Below are 16,406 nucleotides of genomic sequence, written 5' to 3' on the forward strand. Positions count from 1 at the left end.
GGCTTTGTAGAAAGTAAGATTTCTCTAGAAAGCTGCTGCCTTCTATTTCATTTGGTTTGTTTCTTTTAGCTGTGATGGAAGACATTCTTAAATGTTCAGAAAGATGTGTGGTGTTTCTTTTAAGATCTGTTGTAAAACTTGTCAGGATAGTCCTCTGGGGAGCTTGGTCCTATATGACAAATTTGTACAGAATAGTTAGTTCCAGAAGTAAATATTAATTCTGAAATCAGAGGCATTTTGAAAAGTGTATCTCTGATGTGTTTACAGAATCAAACCCTTTTCAAAGTGGAAAAGAATTTTCATAGAAGTAAATTCTCATTTGTAGTTCATTTAATAGCTTAATTTATTAAACACAGTATGTAAAATCTACATTGTTGTTTCACTTTAAATGTTTTCACACACGAGGATTTTTAACCACAAAGCAACAAGAGCTTCCCATACCCTACCTTCCTATGGGAGATACAGATATTAAATGCTACAAGAATTCCTGGCTCATCAAACTCTCTTTTCATTGCCTTCCCTTTATTTCCCTCCAAGCCTGGCATAAACAAACAGGTTTTAATTACAAAAGTAATTTTTAAATAGTTCCAAGGGAAAGTCTGCTGATATGAACTCCTGGAAGTGGGAAGAACTCCTAGAGAGGTCTACAGTTTTTCAATTGACAAGAAGTTCTTACACAAACGGTTAATCTTTTTGGGATACTGACTTGCAAAAATAATTTGAGTACCGCCACCTAAAAAGTGCTGATACCTATGGTGCCATTTGTGAGAATTCAGGTGCTTATTGTATTTCTATTAGTACTAGGTAGAGGTATTGTGCAAATCCTCAAATTATGCAACTTCACCTCACTTTTCAGTACAAAGGGAAAAATAGGCATTAGCTATGTTTTTTTTAAGAATCAGAACTACTTAAACTATCTGCAAACTACAGTTAATGCACATGTAATCTCGTCATGCATCAAAAGCCAAATTTTAACAATATGTGAAAGGTCAATATGTATTTCTTTAGCTGGATCCCTGAATTTTGACAGTTAGCCTATCCATATGCAGAGGTCAGATGGTACCTTTATTCTGACAGGATTATCACACCATACTACACACTGTATATCTATCTGTATTACTCTAAGATACAACTCTCCTCAGTACTTAAGCATTACCCTTTGTTATACATAAACCAATGTATATTTTGTTTGTTTTTACTTTTTTTTGCATTTTCTTTTTTAATTACAGAGAAAATGTTATAATTATATAACTATTCTTTATGGTATTCAAATAAACCTAAATTTCAGATTTTTTACAAGCAGGATGGAATGTTCAACTGTATGTTCACTCTAACAGCTCTTGCAGTTCCTGTTTGAAGGATATAACACATGCTGTGAAATGCACTAGCCACCAAAAAAAAAGTCTCAAAACACATTAAAAATATACACATTAAAAGCAATTTATATTGACAAATACGAATGTTGTTTATTAAGGCTGTGCTTCAGAAAGAGGATGTTTAGGGTTAAATAGCCTTTACCAAGGCACAGAATGGGAAGAAGTAAGCACAGTTGTCAGTAGAAGATAAGTTATGTAAAACCACTAGTGAAGTACACATGCAGCAAACAAAACTGCACAACTGATCTTTATAACCAAACTGAACATAGTTAAAAGGAAATACTGTGACTTTTCAAATATCACAGTTCTACTTCATTATTAAAAACATGGCAAATATTTCCAAACATAAAATTTACAGTTTGAATAAATGAAATATTTTAAACAAAGTGCTTCACAGATCTGAACCCTGCATGGTTGTACTGTATGGTCTAGAAGCATTTTGTAGACATCATAGGAGCATTTCACACAAAACTGAAAATATAATTCAGGTGAGTAATAAACAGGACATTTCTAACATTTTTACACTTTCAAGAGGTTGAGTTCTTCCAACCACTGGGTTTTGTAACAAATGTGTCTTACAGCAGTACAGGTTCGTAGATTCTTTTAGCAGCAGAGGCCTCCTTTCAAAGGGCACGTGGTCTTTTTTGGGTTGATCTGTTTACTGGCCTGTTCCTCCTCTTGTAGAGCTGTCCGGAAAGATTTCACTTTATCTTTAATGAAAAAGAGAGATTGAGTACTAATATGCCTGTGCTCAACACATCCTGAGACTAAGGCCTGATGCCCCACATACTGGCCCTAATGCAAAACAAAGAACACTTCTCCACAAAAAATAGCTGAAGATACAAACTACAAGAGGATTGAGATAAGCTTAAATGTAATACTTACCATACAAACAAATTGCTTAGCAACTTAGTCCCTTCTTAGATGCTACCCCGTCTCTTCTTAGGAAGAAATTCTTCCCTGTGAGAGTGGTGAGATACTGGCACAGGTTGCCCAGAGAAGCTGTGGCTGCCCCATCCCTGGAAGTGTTCAAGGCCAGGTTGGATGGGGTTTGGAGCAACCTGGTTTAGTGGAAGGTGTACCTGCCCATGGCAGGGAGTGGAATGAGATGATCTTTAAGATCCCTTCTGACCTAAACCATTCTGTGATTCTATGATAACAACTTTTTTATGAATGTGAAAAGCATTTGTGATTAAATTTTGGAAGTAAACAGAAATGCATCAATCATTTTTTTCATCATAGATAGCACCAGAATAGGAGAAACCCTAGAAAAGAAGTATGTCATCCTCTCCTATTTATATTCCTCCTCCACTCCCGTTCCACAGTAATATGCCCATGAATGGGAAGAAGGAAACAAAACTGACAGCATAAAAAAGTCAGTCCCAAAGTGACAGGACTAAAAGCTAAAATATTCAGTGATCATTATGTGCCATGAGCATAACAGAAAAGTTACTGGGAGAAAGAAGCTTTAACAGTTCTTCCCTCTTGTAATGCTATATATCATATATGTATCATGCTATTTGTAAAGATGCAAGGATCTTTTAGATATCCTTTATCTCCAGTATCTTGTTCCAAAAGCAGTATCTAATAAGTTATGGAAGAACAGGGAGTCACCTAAACTGTTTTTTACTGCTGTTGTCTCAAATTGTCTTTCCCTGAAGAGGAAGCCATCATCCATAAGAAACAAAGGAATGTACATCACATTCTTTGCTAAAGTATACTGGTACCAATACATGCATACAAAGCAAGCAGGCCACATCTGATTTGCTTGATGTATTCTAACTTACACCAGATACTCAGACTGAGTAAAATGTAACATTTTATCTTACAAAGAGTTTTCTAACACAGATTAAAAAATCCAAAATAAACCAATATAGCATGTCTGCTGGAATGCAGATACATAAGAGAAACTAAAATGAAAAATTAATCTCCATGAGGTACCAAGCTGGCATGCTGATTTGAAAAGACAAATTAAAGAATCAATTTTGGTAACTAAAAATTATCTGTGGTTGGTTTTTCAACAAAGAGATGCTGACAAATTTTTGACAGAAAGGCTGCTAAGGAAAATAGGCTAAAAGCCATGCTACTCAGAACTCAACATTACTCTTTAAGTACAGACTGAAAAACAACAGCAGGTTTTTGTGGGACACATATTGAGAAAGTAAGAAAATTACAGCCTGAAAAATATTCCAGGCTGGAGTTTCTCAGCTCTGTTCCCAGCCAATAAGCTGGTCCAGCTCAAGGCTAGGGAGAATTTCTCCCAGGGTGATAATTTGGTCAAAATAAAAAGGAATTAATAACAAAGATAGAACACCTGTTGTGGTACGTGACCAGGCCCTGGGAATGGGGTGTCTTCTCTCTGAACCAATCACCTTTTCTCTACTCTTGGAGTTGCGAGTCATGCTATAAAACCAAGTGTGTTTCACAATAAACTTGTCTCTTTCTTCCTGTCATGAAAGACGACCATGTAGCTGTGCATCTTATTTTCGCTGCACTTAAAGGGTTAAAACCCCTTTCCACGGCTACAGGTTTTCTTTTTCTTTCCTTTATTCTTTTGGAATAAAGAAAAAAAAAACAAAACCAACCCAAAGTTGCAGGATCAAGTTTATACTTCCTGGAGATAAAGCAGAGTCTTCCATTAAACTAGGATGGATTGAATACAAATGTGAACTTGTTCTTAAATAAATGTTCCTTTCTCAGAACATTACAGGACAGCATAAGGTGAAAAAAGACCCCAAAACATAACCACATTTTTTAAATCTCCTCATTATTACTGCAAGTGAAAATATGAAAATGCACACAAAGGTGATTAAAAGCAATCTACCTCTAAGTTCAGTCAGAATATCAATTTTTTGCTCTAGAATTGCTTCAAGTCGGGTAGCATAAGAATCCACATCATAGTCTACTTCTTCTGTCATCTCGAGAAGAGCTTTTTCATCTTCCAGCCATCTAATAGATTCCTAGGTAAAAGTTAAAAAAATCTCAGCTAAATACATTAACAAAGTTTCAATGCAATTTTCAAGACAATTCCTGAGCTGAATTATTCCTTTTCTCAAGATGACCACTCTTTTACTGTCTAATCACCTCACTATAATGTTTTAATCTTAAAATGAATCCTTATTCCTAATTTAGCAAAATTGTATGTTTTCTACATAGTTTCTTAATTCCAATGGTCATAATGGCAACAGACAAATCCCAGCTACCTCAGTTCTCTTCAAATTCAGAACATTAGATGATTGTAAAACTAAGAAATTAAGAACTTTATTTCATGGTTTATGTACCCTTAGGTAGGTATCAAAATTTGAAGCCAGATTTCAATTTTAATTATGGGCTGGTTGCCACTGAAAATAATCATTATTGTGTCATTATTATAGCTGAGGAGCCAAAATAATTCTGTCCATACTCAAAACTAGTTTTGAGAGAAACTGTATAAAAGAAGAGCTAACTCTCCAGACAGATAAGAGTACGGTAAAAGATGGTTAAAGCAGATCTTAGGCATCTTTACACTCTCAATATTACAAATTAAAAAAAAAAAGTCTTGCAGCAAAGAGGAATGCAACCAGGCACTTAAAGGTTACAGAATCATGCAAAGCTGTAATTAGATGGACTGATCTCCTTGGAAATGCTTTGATTAAAAATAAAGTAAGCTGACAGTTCTATGCATGCTGAGCCTGAAATACTAAAATTAAGTCTTTCCTTCTATGCTCAGTAGTTCAAGTGATATTGAAACCATAGTCCAAACCCCATGTGTGTTTTGTTGGCTTTCAGGACAGATGAAGTTCTCACATTGGGATAGGATTCATGTCATCTAATGTAAACTTGTATATCCAAGAAACAAAGGAAGATCAAGATGTCTAGAGTACAATTAATTCAGTTAATCTATTTTAGGGATTTTTGTTAGGCTAGGATGTTTTGTATCCCAAAATCAACAGCTTCCAGGAAAAAGCTGACAGAAGACAACTTCTGCATGTTACAGCTTGTAGATTTTGTATTCCTGCAACCCATCTTCACCCATGGCATAAACTAACAAGTAATGCTGCAAATGAAAGTGGCCACCTCCAGCCCGGTCCAGGAACGGCCATGTGGCCAGGACTGCGTGACCAAAAATCAGCATGACTGGGACAACCGCGCACAGCTGTGACTGCCTCAGCATGGCTTGTAATGGACTTTGTTTAGCCACTTTTAGCCAGCCATGCAGCAGAAAGAAGGACAAAAATGGCAGCAGCAGCTTTTCTTTTTTTTTTTGGCGCTCCGCATGAAGAAAAACACAGAGTAGAGCCAGTGGCTGACACAGCTCACACAGTATCAGCGGAGACCACATGACCAGCAGCGAGAGGCACAGTGAGCGATCTCCCTGATGCAGAGCCTGAATAAGATCAACCTTTCAGTGTTGCAGAACTCTATAAAAACTTTCAATTGGTAAAGCTTGAGAACAAACAAACCTACAAACACTAATTCTCTCCCAAATCAGGAAAAAGGAAAGGGTGAAGACATGCAGAGACAAAAACATGGGACTCTGAGGTCAGTGAAGAAGGAGTCAAATTATAGATGGGAGGGGATTGAGGAGATGCATAACTCTTAGGCTGAAATTCTTTTTTTAAGGCTATGGTGAAAATATATTTGATATATCAGACTTTGTTTTTTCCCTGGAACTCATGGAAGTGCATTGGGGGATGTAGCATTCTAACACAACTGTGAGCCGAGGCACCAGTATTAAAGCAAGTAGATGTTGCTATGATCCAATGAGAAACTTGAACAGAGAGAGATGAGAAACCTTGACCCAGGGATAGTAGTAGAAAACCTCTGTTCCCAGAGATGGATGAAGAGAACTTTTGTTTTATGCTAGAACAGCTCATCCTTAAAATAGCACTCCAATAATTTGACATGGCCCATGAAAGAAGCCGTGGGAAAGTTGCAAAAGCATGGGAGGGACTTTCACACTGTGAACAGATTTTCATTTCCTGGGCGGCTGATTCACTGTGACATTGAAGCCACAAGAGAACTGTTTCTTGTGGAGAGGTCTCCATGGCATGGCAAGAGAGACTCCTCTACCTAAGTGGACTGAAGAAAGACTATTTTAGAGGTGGTAAACTGACTGAAAGTCACAGGTTTTGTCTCTTTACGATATCAGTGGGAAAGAAAAGAGGATGTGAGGGAAGATGTGTTCTGAAGGTTTATTCAGATTTTCTTATAATTTTTCTGTTAATAAAGTTTTCTTTATACCCTTTAAAGTTTTGAGCCTGTTTTGCCCTCCTCCTCCTAATCCATATCTCACAGCAGGAAATTAGTAAATAATCCCTAGTGGGTGCATTGGCATTTGGCCAGCAGTAAACCCACTACATAATTGGTGTGTTGGCCAGAAAACTCAAATTGGGGAACCCATAAGTGCTACAATGTATTATTTAGCATCATTTCTGTATTACATGAACAGACATCAATATTTCACTAAGTAACATACCTAAATTGAGATGTGTTGTATTGGTGTGGCACGGCCTGGATTTTGGAAGCAGGGGGGCCACAAAGATGGCTCCTGTGAGAAGCTGCTGGAAGCTTCCACCATGTCCAGCAGAGCCAATGGCTAATGGTAGTGAAGATGGACATGCTGCTGGCCAAAACTAGGCCAATGAGAGAGGTTGGTAACACCTCTGTAATGACATATTTAAGAAGAAAATCAAAACAAAGTCACGGGGTTTTGCTTTTAGTCAGAGAAGGGGAGGAGGTGAGAACACGCAAGGGAAAACAACATGGTGACACCAAGGTCAGTGGAGAAGGAAGGGGAGGAGGTGCTTGAGGCACTGGAGCTGAGATTCCCCTGCAGGCCATGGTGAAGCAACTGTGCCCCTGCGGCCCATGGGTCCACAGGGAATGCACAGATCCACTCGCAGCCCTTGGGGGGGAGGTGCCCATGCTGGAGAGGGTGCTTGGAGGTGGCTGTGATCCAGTGGAAGACCTGGTGGAGAGAGGGGGCCCCTAATTCCAGGCTGGAGCAACCTGTCCTTGGAGGACTGCACCCTGTGGAAAGAGAGACCCACAGCGCAGCTGTTTTGGGAGGACTGTCTGCCCATGAGGGTAATTAATGTTGCAGCAGGTGTGAAAATGAGACAGGGAATTGAAGAGTAAGGAATAGTTCATCAAAATTAGCTAACCAAGACAATGAGGAATGCCTGACATTTGCTATGCTTGCAAAAATCGGGAGGAGAGGCAGAGTAGTTTCTGATAAATGGAGCCAGAACATGCAAACAGGGTGAGGGGTGCAAGGCTACCAGTGATAAGTCCAAAACCTTAAACCACCAAGAACTAATCTCAAGATCTGGAATGTGCCCAAATGGCTAAGACGCATGCTCCGAAGACAAAGTTGAAAAGTTCAAGTGCAATGAAGAGTTTGGAAGCCTTCGTCAGAGACTCCCGACGACCCCCAAATTGGGGAGGTGCAAGCGCAAAAGGACTTTTGGTTCATTTTAATGCAAAGCGAGGGTAAGCGGGGCTAGGACATGAATATGTATTAGGCATATTGTGTAATCCTAGGCTTTTAGGGAATAAATAGAGCAGTAGTCTGAAGTTTCGGTGTGCATGCTTTGGGAGGAGCTATCCCCATGCACCTCAGGGCTGAATAAATGCATACCTACTTTATAACTAATTTCTCATGAGTTATAGAGTCTTTTCCGCGTATCAGTAGGACTGCTGCTCGTGAGAGTGGACCCACGCCGGAGAAGTTCACGGAGAACTGTCTCTCGTGGGAGGGACCCCACAGTGTCACAGGGGAAGGATTCCTCTCCCAGAGCAGCAGAATGAAATCTTGGTGATGAACTGACCAAAACACCCACGCCCTGTCTCCCTGTGCTGTCGATGGGAAGGAGGGAGGGGCTGGGGGGGAAAGGGTGTTTTAAGGGCTTATTTTCTTCTCATTATCCCTCTCTGATTCTGTTAGCAATAAAATTCACTTGGCAACCTTGAGCCTGGTTTGCCCTTGAAATATTTCTCCTGGTCCTTATCTCAGTCATGAAATGTTCTTTTTTTTTTCCCCTCCTCTGCCCAGCTGTGGCAGGGGAGGCTGAGCTAGCGACTCTCATAGGTGCCTGGCATTGGGACAGTGTCAAACCATGACGTGTGTATTCCCTATAGGTTTAATGTTTTGGTATTTTCTTGCAGCAGATGCTCCAAATGGACAGCCTGACTAAAGATTCTAACGTTATCAACAGAAACAATTCATATTTCCTTCTGAAAACTAGTAACTCATACATATTGGAATTTATTTTGTAAATATAAAAGGCTCTGTGGTGCTGATCAGCATTACACGATGTGGTCAGTACTCCTTTCAAAGACCCTGACTAGTAGCAAATGAAAACCTTATGTATCTGCAAAAAGGAAGAAAACAGGCACTTAGAAATATATTTGTTTCTTCTGGATCTCAGTATCTCAGAGAAAGATGTCACAGAAGGATATTTAGAGAAAATACTTGGAGGGAGTATTGCTGAATTTTAGAGGGAGATGACCACACAGAAATGGTGCTGATAGGGACATTACTATATAGACACATTACTATTAATTGCTAGCTTTGGCATTGGAATACTGGCATAGACTAGACAGTGAAATTGAAAATTTTGAGACCAATCTGAGTAAGCTCCCTACAACTAGAAAAAATAGTCACTAATGCTGGAAAAGGACTAACACAAAAAATATAGTAAATAGTTGAAATAGTGAAAAGAAAATAGCAACTTTTCTTACAATAAAGATAGTCTGTTTAAGAAATCTCTAAAAGCAGCAGAATGACCAGATATCCTACATCTTCAAGAGTATGCACTTTCATTGGCAAAACCTGCATTCTTGTATTAGGATAAAACATGGTAGGCTCCATCTTTTACCTGGAAGACAGCCCTGTGGTCTTCTACTACTTGCTCTTCCATTTCCACCATTTGTGACACAGCTTCATGGAAAGTAAACAACTGTGGAGAAACTTCCTCTTCCTAAAAGCAATAGTTAAGCTTGTTAGACTCAAAAGAACTGTGGCTATCTGTGATTATATTGAATATAATCACAGATCATGAAAAGAAATATGCAGAAAGCAGAACTGGTCAAAAATAAAAATACTTTCTAAAAAGAAAATGTCCATAAATGAGTGGACAGAACAATAAATTTAAACTGTTCACAGAGTTAAATGCAATTCATATTCATAAAAAATTTCCAGCCACTAACTCTAATGGATACTGGAAACCAGAATATTCCTCATGAGAAAAAAACCCCTCATGTTAAAATAGTGGGAGGAGGAATTCATAAGGGAAGAATGTCATGGAAGAAGAGACAGTTATTAAATGAGAAATATAGCAAACACCATACAGAGGTATTTGAAAAGGCAGAGAGTCTGGAGAAAAATAATTTAGGCTGGTAAGGATTTTTCTTTTGTACCTTTCATCATCATTTTCACAAACCAACTTGAACATTTAAGGAACCAGGACTAGAGCTGATAATCAGTAGTGAGGGAAAAAAATGCCCTTTATAAGATGCCTCTCAATCCCAGCTCTCCACTCATGCAGCCCAAGGAGACATCCTGGGAACATGATGTGGCTTTCTCCCAAACATTGCTCTGGGGTTTCACTCCATGAAAATCAGGATGTTGGGAAGAGGAATGATGGGGAGCCAGATTTCTAAACATAGAGAAAGAAACTCACTCGAAACAGGGTTCCGTGCAGGATAAATAATGGTCAAAACCACAGGAGTGTTAAACAAAATAGATGCATTTCCCAGGCTACTTCTCACTATCTAATAAAAGATAAAGCTATACTGGAAAAATGCACACTAAAAATGTGAGAGCCTAGAACAGACCCTGCCTAGATATTAAAAGCCCTAATCAGCAAGGAAGATAAAGAAAAGTAAAACATTTTCCTCTCATCATTCAAGAAACCTTTTTTTTTTGTGTATATGGGAATGAACATAATAGCATAAAGTGAAAAGGTGAACAGGCATGCTGTATCTACTTAATGATATTGCTTACAGGCTATAAATACACATTACTCTGGATTTGTTTTGCCACTGTATTTATCATCTCTTTCCATGCAATGCTGTAAACCACTCACATTTTGTTCACAAAGCAGTTTGAGATCATCTCTCTGAGGAGAGCTCCCCACACCCCACTGTGTCTCTAAGTCATCAATCTGATTGGGAGCATGGTGTTTAAAAGGACAGATATCTCCTGCAGCACTCGGATCAACCATCAACTCCTTCACCCTACATTCAGAAAATATTTAAATTGTAAATTAGTAACTTCCTGTTCAAAAGTGTCACAACCAAAAATAAAGCTTATTTATGCACAATTTATTTCATTTAATAAGAATGCTGATTTCAGCTTCACAAATTTAATGTACTTTCAGTGACAAAATTATGTTAGTTCAATTCCTAAAAAGCACAGACTTTCAACTACTTGCAGGTGGATTGCAGTCCATCTTCTCACAAAAGGCATTTTTTGACTGAAATCTTAGTACTCATTAACTGTTAAGAGGGAAAAAAAATGTCCAGACCCTCAATATTAACTCCTCAATAAGGAATAATATTTGAAAGAAAAGTTCATTAAGCATCCCAGACTTGACCATCTTTTTTTTTCTATGCACACAATTGTGCTTTAAAAAAATTAGTCAGTCAGTACCCTACTAGATGTTATAAGCACAGCCACCAAGAATTCTGAAGTAAATAATAATTTGCAGCCAACTATCTCAGAGAATGAATAGATCCTTTAATTAAAATGATTTAAAAGGTGAAAATATATTATTAAAATGTAAGGTTCTTGCAGCATGAAAATAGTTTAAAATATTGATAATGATTCCATCAAGAAAAAAATCCATTTAAAAGAACGCTTATGAAACAGAGACATCAAACTCTGCAAGTGTAGCAAGTTTTAGAACAAATTCTTAATTTTTAAGGGGAATTTCTTTCTGAAGTAGCACATATTTACTACAACGGAAAATAGATTTCATTCATCTTTGGAATGATTAAAAGTTTTTAAAATATATATTAAAATAGTTTTCTTTTAAAATTAGTTATATGCAAATTACCCTAAACATAGACTTGTCAGATTTGGTCCATTAAATGTATGAAGGTGACATCACTTTTTTTTTTTTTTTTTTTTTTTTTAATGTGAAGGAAACTAGCAAGCCTGGATACAGAGTATGGTTGTTGTGAACAAAATAATGGGAAGATGATTGAAGATCATGCAAAACTATCACCTGACAAACAAAATAAAAACAAAGTATGTGTGACTCAAGGCAAGGAGACTAATGAAAAGTTTATCTGTAAAATTACATTGCCAAAAAGAAAAGTCAAAAATAAACATTCCATATATACAATGAATTAGACCTGGTGTTTGAAGGAGAAAAGTCGTCATACTCATAGGAAGGAGAGAGATCAGAGCGACTGCCACTACCCTGTGAGAAGGGAATGTCTGAAGGACTAATTCCAAATTCCTTTACTCTGCAGCAGCAAAATACAGCAGCAAATTAAAAGAAAATTATCTCATAAACACAGTTAAAATAACTGTTTAGCATTCTTTAATAGTTTAGCAGTAAAATTATTTTTATATTAAAAAAGAAAACTGTTGACATATTTAAATCTTCTGCAAATAGTTACAGATCACTAACAAAATTGGACAATATCAGTGCTGGTAATTTGCAGGAGAGTATAATAGCAGTGTTTTCAGAAGAGTAATTCCAGATTTCAGTTTGTGAATAAAATTTTCTCTACATTCAGTATTTCATTAAACTGATCCTTTTAACATATCAAACCACTACAGTGCCTTAAATTCTATACTGCCCCATCTTACACTGCGCAGACACTGGTGTTCAGCACCTAAAACCTACTTGTACTATGAAAATTATATATTGGTAGAAAAAAATTAAAATACTACACAGAACACATTAAGCAACTTTACAGTGATAGACATAAAAAATTAACTCTACCCCAGCTAAAATCAGCACAACCTCATAAAAACATATGAATTTAATAGCAAGGGGAAGAAACAGTTTCTGCGTAACAATTTAGCATACTAGGAATAGGCATTTGTTTTTCAGTGTCCATTTCTGAAGTCACTTCAGTAGTACGTGTTCTATAAGGGATAGAAAGATCCAACTAGTTTCGATTAATGTGACACATCCTTCATTATGTTACTGTAAGCAGGGGACTAGATGCCCCCTTCTCACCAGGAAGGAAATCACAGAGTGGTTCAAGCCAGGTAGATTTGCTACTAATTTGATCCAAACAGAAAGACATTTGGATACCGCGAGGAACGGATGATAAGTTACCTTAGCAGCCCTTTGTGTCCAATTAGCAACTGGCTGCAGGGAGGGAGCAAGAGAAGCAAAGCAGTAGAGGATGTGGTTCTGCCCTATCTTTCAGTGGGGCAAGCAGACCACTAGGTGGTAGCTTCTTCTGGCAAAACCAGGCTTTCTGATGGCCCAGAAACTTGTTTGCCTCCTTTGTTCTTTGCAGCAAAGTGGTGGGTGGGTTTCTAGGGTGCAGGGTCTGATTGCAGGCATATTCAGTACCCCATCTCCCTAAACATTAATCATAGAACTGTAGCTGTATAAGGCTCCTTTCACACTGACCAAAGAGACAAACACTTTCAGAGAGCAGTACAGGTCTCAGAGATGATGCATCAAGCTCTGGAGGCACTAACTTCTCCACTGATTTTGTCACTGTTGGATTAGCTGACTGTATTTAGGGGTCTCAGACATTTCCCTGAAGTTGAGAAATATAAAATTTAGTCCACAGCAACTGCCGAATTTTCATAAGAATAAGCTAGTTAAGATATATATATATTATATGATATATATATATAAAAGAAACATGCTGGCAACTGAATGCAATTCCACCAAGGGAATGAAAAATCACATTGCAGAAAGGTATGTCAGCTAACACCCCAGGGAAACATCATGAAAACTGCCTATCCCTAATGCAAGGGGTGATACCTTCAGAGCAGGGACAAAACTAAGAGAGGCATCTCCCAGATTCCTTGCAATCCCTGTTATATCCATTTCTGGATAATGACTTAAATGTAGTTTCTATTGATTCTCTTGTAATGGTTGTAAAAAGTTACAAATTGAATTAAATGAGAAGCTGAATCAGTAACCAGTATTTTGGGTTGAATCTTATTAAGAAATGCAAGTACACTAAAATTATTCAAGTAGTTAAAACAATTATACATCATGGAACAACAATTTTCCAAATATCAGTGATCAACAGCCAATATATCTATACGCAATAACATTTTCCATACCTATTTGCATATCTCAGTGTATTTAGAGTATTTTCACATGATGCTATCCCTGGAGAAATTGTAGCGATCTGGAGAAAAAAAAGCCATTCATTAATAAATCACTTTGTACAGATGAAACGGTAAGTGAATTTAAATTAATTTTTAATATCAAATTTGATTTGAGATGTTTTACAAAAACTGTCTACTATGTACAGCTGTCCTAATGTTGGAAATGATACAAAATTTAAAAATTTTTTGTAACTTTAGTCAGTCTTGCTCGCCTTTGCCCCAGGGGTAAGGAATTGAAGTTTCTTTTTAAAGGACTGTTTCATCACTTCAGGCGTGATGAGCTTAACATCTCAAGAGACTGGGAGTAGCACAGAAGATACACAAAAGACAGCAAACATTAACGACCATTACGACCATTAACGACCATAAACTCCAAACCACCCCTGGCATGGTCAGAGACACCTGGTCCAGAAAAGACTGATAAGAGAACCAAGGAATGAGGACCAAATTAGCATTAGAGGCAAATAAATCTGTAACCAATAAGAAACCAAATACTAAGAAATGTGTAACCTGGGACCAATGAACATCGAACCAATTAATTTCTCTGGGTTTTGACTGTACAAGTATGTGAAAAATCTAGCAAAGAGTCATGTGTCATGGATTGATTTTCTCTGCACACCCGGGCAATGTGTGGATGAAATTATTTCTGTTGCACATCCTGGCCAGAACAACATCCTGGCCAGAATAAAGTAATACCTTGATTCTCTAACACTAAAAATGAGTGAGAGTTTTTGTTTCTCCCGCAGTTTCAGTGACGCTAATACAATGGTCTCTCAAGAAGAGATATGTCAAGTCAAAGCTTCAATTTATTTTTTCAACCATACCCGAAATATTATGAATCGAAGAAATTTCAGTTTCCCCCATCTCACAGCCTTCCTAAATAATATGTAAATGCAAAACCATAATTTAAAAAATAAGACTCTGAAACACTAATCTTAGAGAAATTAGGATTCTAGTTAAAAGTTAGTTATTTACTAGAGTTAATTAAAAAGCAAATGGATAGATAGGCCTTGCTGAAGATAATTAAAAGTTAGAAGCTAGTTAGAAGAAACCGGGCTTGAGATAGTTATCTGAAACTTAAATAATTAATTATGCTTGCTCAGCTGTGCTTGCAATGGGAAAAGAGGAAACTAGTAAATAGATCCAAAGAAACACGAACAATTGCAACCAGAAACTTATTCAAAGTCACGAAGGGAGGGAAATTGAAGTTCTCCCAGAAGTAATTTGTATTGTCATTGATAGAAAATGTCGAGAGTCCGGGGGCGAGGAAGACTCACTTCCTCTAAGACCCCTGCCCACAAAAACGACCCCAGACTTAATTCAAGAAGCCAACCATACATGCTTAATAGCCATTCAAGCTAATTACCATAGGAAGCAGGGAATAGGAGGTGCTGGTATTATGAATATGTAATTGTTTAAAGCTTTTGTCAATAAATAGACCCTGTGATCACCTGTAATTTTGCAGTGCGTATTAGGGGGCTACCCCATGCTGCTGCCCAGAGCTGAATAAACATACACTTTCTAACTTTAAATTGTTAGAATCTTTTGTCCATCACAGTTGAGTATTGGTATTAGGCCAATACTCATATTTTGGTAAATCAACTCCTCAAGGGGGGAAATATGCAACTCAGTAGAAAGTAAGTCTAATGAATCCTGCAAACAATTACCAGATTATATCTATATCTATATCTATATCTATATCTATATCTATATCTATATCTATATCTATATCTATATCTATATCTATATCTATATCTCTTTGTAGTCTGTTCAAGCAAATTGTATACTTATTTGAGAGACCTATTTTGGCCAGTCTACAACTACTTAATAATACTAAAGATAAGCATGTTTATTTCCCTACGTAAGATTTATTATTTTTTTTCTGAACTGAATATTATCTGTAAATAATACTTAATAGCTCACTTATGAAACCTAAGCGGTATGTAAGAAAAGGTTAACCACAAGTAATATTGTAACAAGATGTGCAGGTAAAGCATGCAAGATAACAAAGCCAGTGAGATAACAAGCATCATCAAAAGCAAGATAGCAAGTTTTAATGGAACTTGCAAACTGCAAAATTAGCTAAAAACAAGTTAGACTGAAAAACAAGAAGCACCACGCATGCACTGAAGATAGAGGTAAAAAGTTCAAATGTGAGGAAGAATACAGAAGTCTTCATCAAAAGACCACCAGAAGACTGATGACCACCACAGAAGGAACTGATGCATGTGTGAAAGCAACAAACTGTTGTAAAACCATGACACAGCCCTATGCAAATATGAGCATGCTAATGATATGTTGCAATTGTGATGTTGCATGGAAGGACTTTTAAAATGTAACTGAAGGCTAAAGAAGATTGACTGAGTTTTGTGGCAGAGAGATCCCCCTCACTCCCAGCGCTGAATAAACAAATACCTGCTCTGTAGCCGTCTTACTAAAGAGTTTTATTTTCTTTTGGGCTTCAATTATCAAACATCTGGAATCTATAAGTCTTTCCCTTTCCAGTTTAAAATACCCTAAAGATCTCACCCTCTTTTCAGCATTTAGCAAAAATAACTTTGATCAGGCAAGAGTGGCATCATTATTTGCACTAGCTTCTCTCAGTAGTCCAATTTTCTCATCTGTGCTCCTTTCAGGAGAACCATAAAGGCTCTACCCAGGACAAATACCTCTATGATCCTGCACACTAACTTTTTTTTGGCAGCACATAATCAGGAGACTGA

The 16,406-nt window shown here is 37.4% G+C and overlaps 1 protein-coding gene across 4 annotated transcripts in view; it reads right to left on the bottom strand.

The window, feature by feature from the left end:
- Positions 1 to 312: 312 nt before the first annotated feature.
- LOC148220256 (kinesin-like protein KIF2A) overlaps positions 313 to 16,406 on the bottom strand; it is a 134,736-nt gene continuing 118,642 nt past the window's right edge. For 2 of the 4 annotated variants that reach the window (XM_088155742.1, XM_088155744.1), the window contains exons 16-21: positions 13,636 to 13,703; positions 11,721 to 11,834; positions 10,448 to 10,598; positions 9,239 to 9,340; positions 4,201 to 4,336; positions 313 to 2,086 (exon numbers count right to left, since the gene is read on the bottom strand). In XM_088155742.1, the coding sequence (XP_088011868.1) occupies positions 1,980 to 2,086; positions 4,201 to 4,336; positions 9,239 to 9,340; positions 10,448 to 10,598; positions 11,721 to 11,834; positions 13,636 to 13,703 (678 nt within the window). In that variant the 3' untranslated portion in view covers positions 313 to 1,979. The remainder of the gene's footprint in view (positions 2,087 to 4,200; positions 4,337 to 9,238; positions 9,341 to 10,447; positions 10,599 to 11,720; positions 11,835 to 13,635; positions 13,704 to 16,406) is intronic. The other 2 variants (XM_088155743.1, XM_088155745.1) reach the window with 2 other exon arrangements.

Source organism: Sturnus vulgaris, chromosome W (genome assembly GCF_052056855.1).
Source record: "Sturnus vulgaris isolate bStuVul1 chromosome W, bStuVul1.hap1, whole genome shotgun sequence".
Lineage (NCBI taxonomy): Eukaryota > Metazoa > Chordata > Aves > Passeriformes > Sturnidae > Sturnus > Sturnus vulgaris.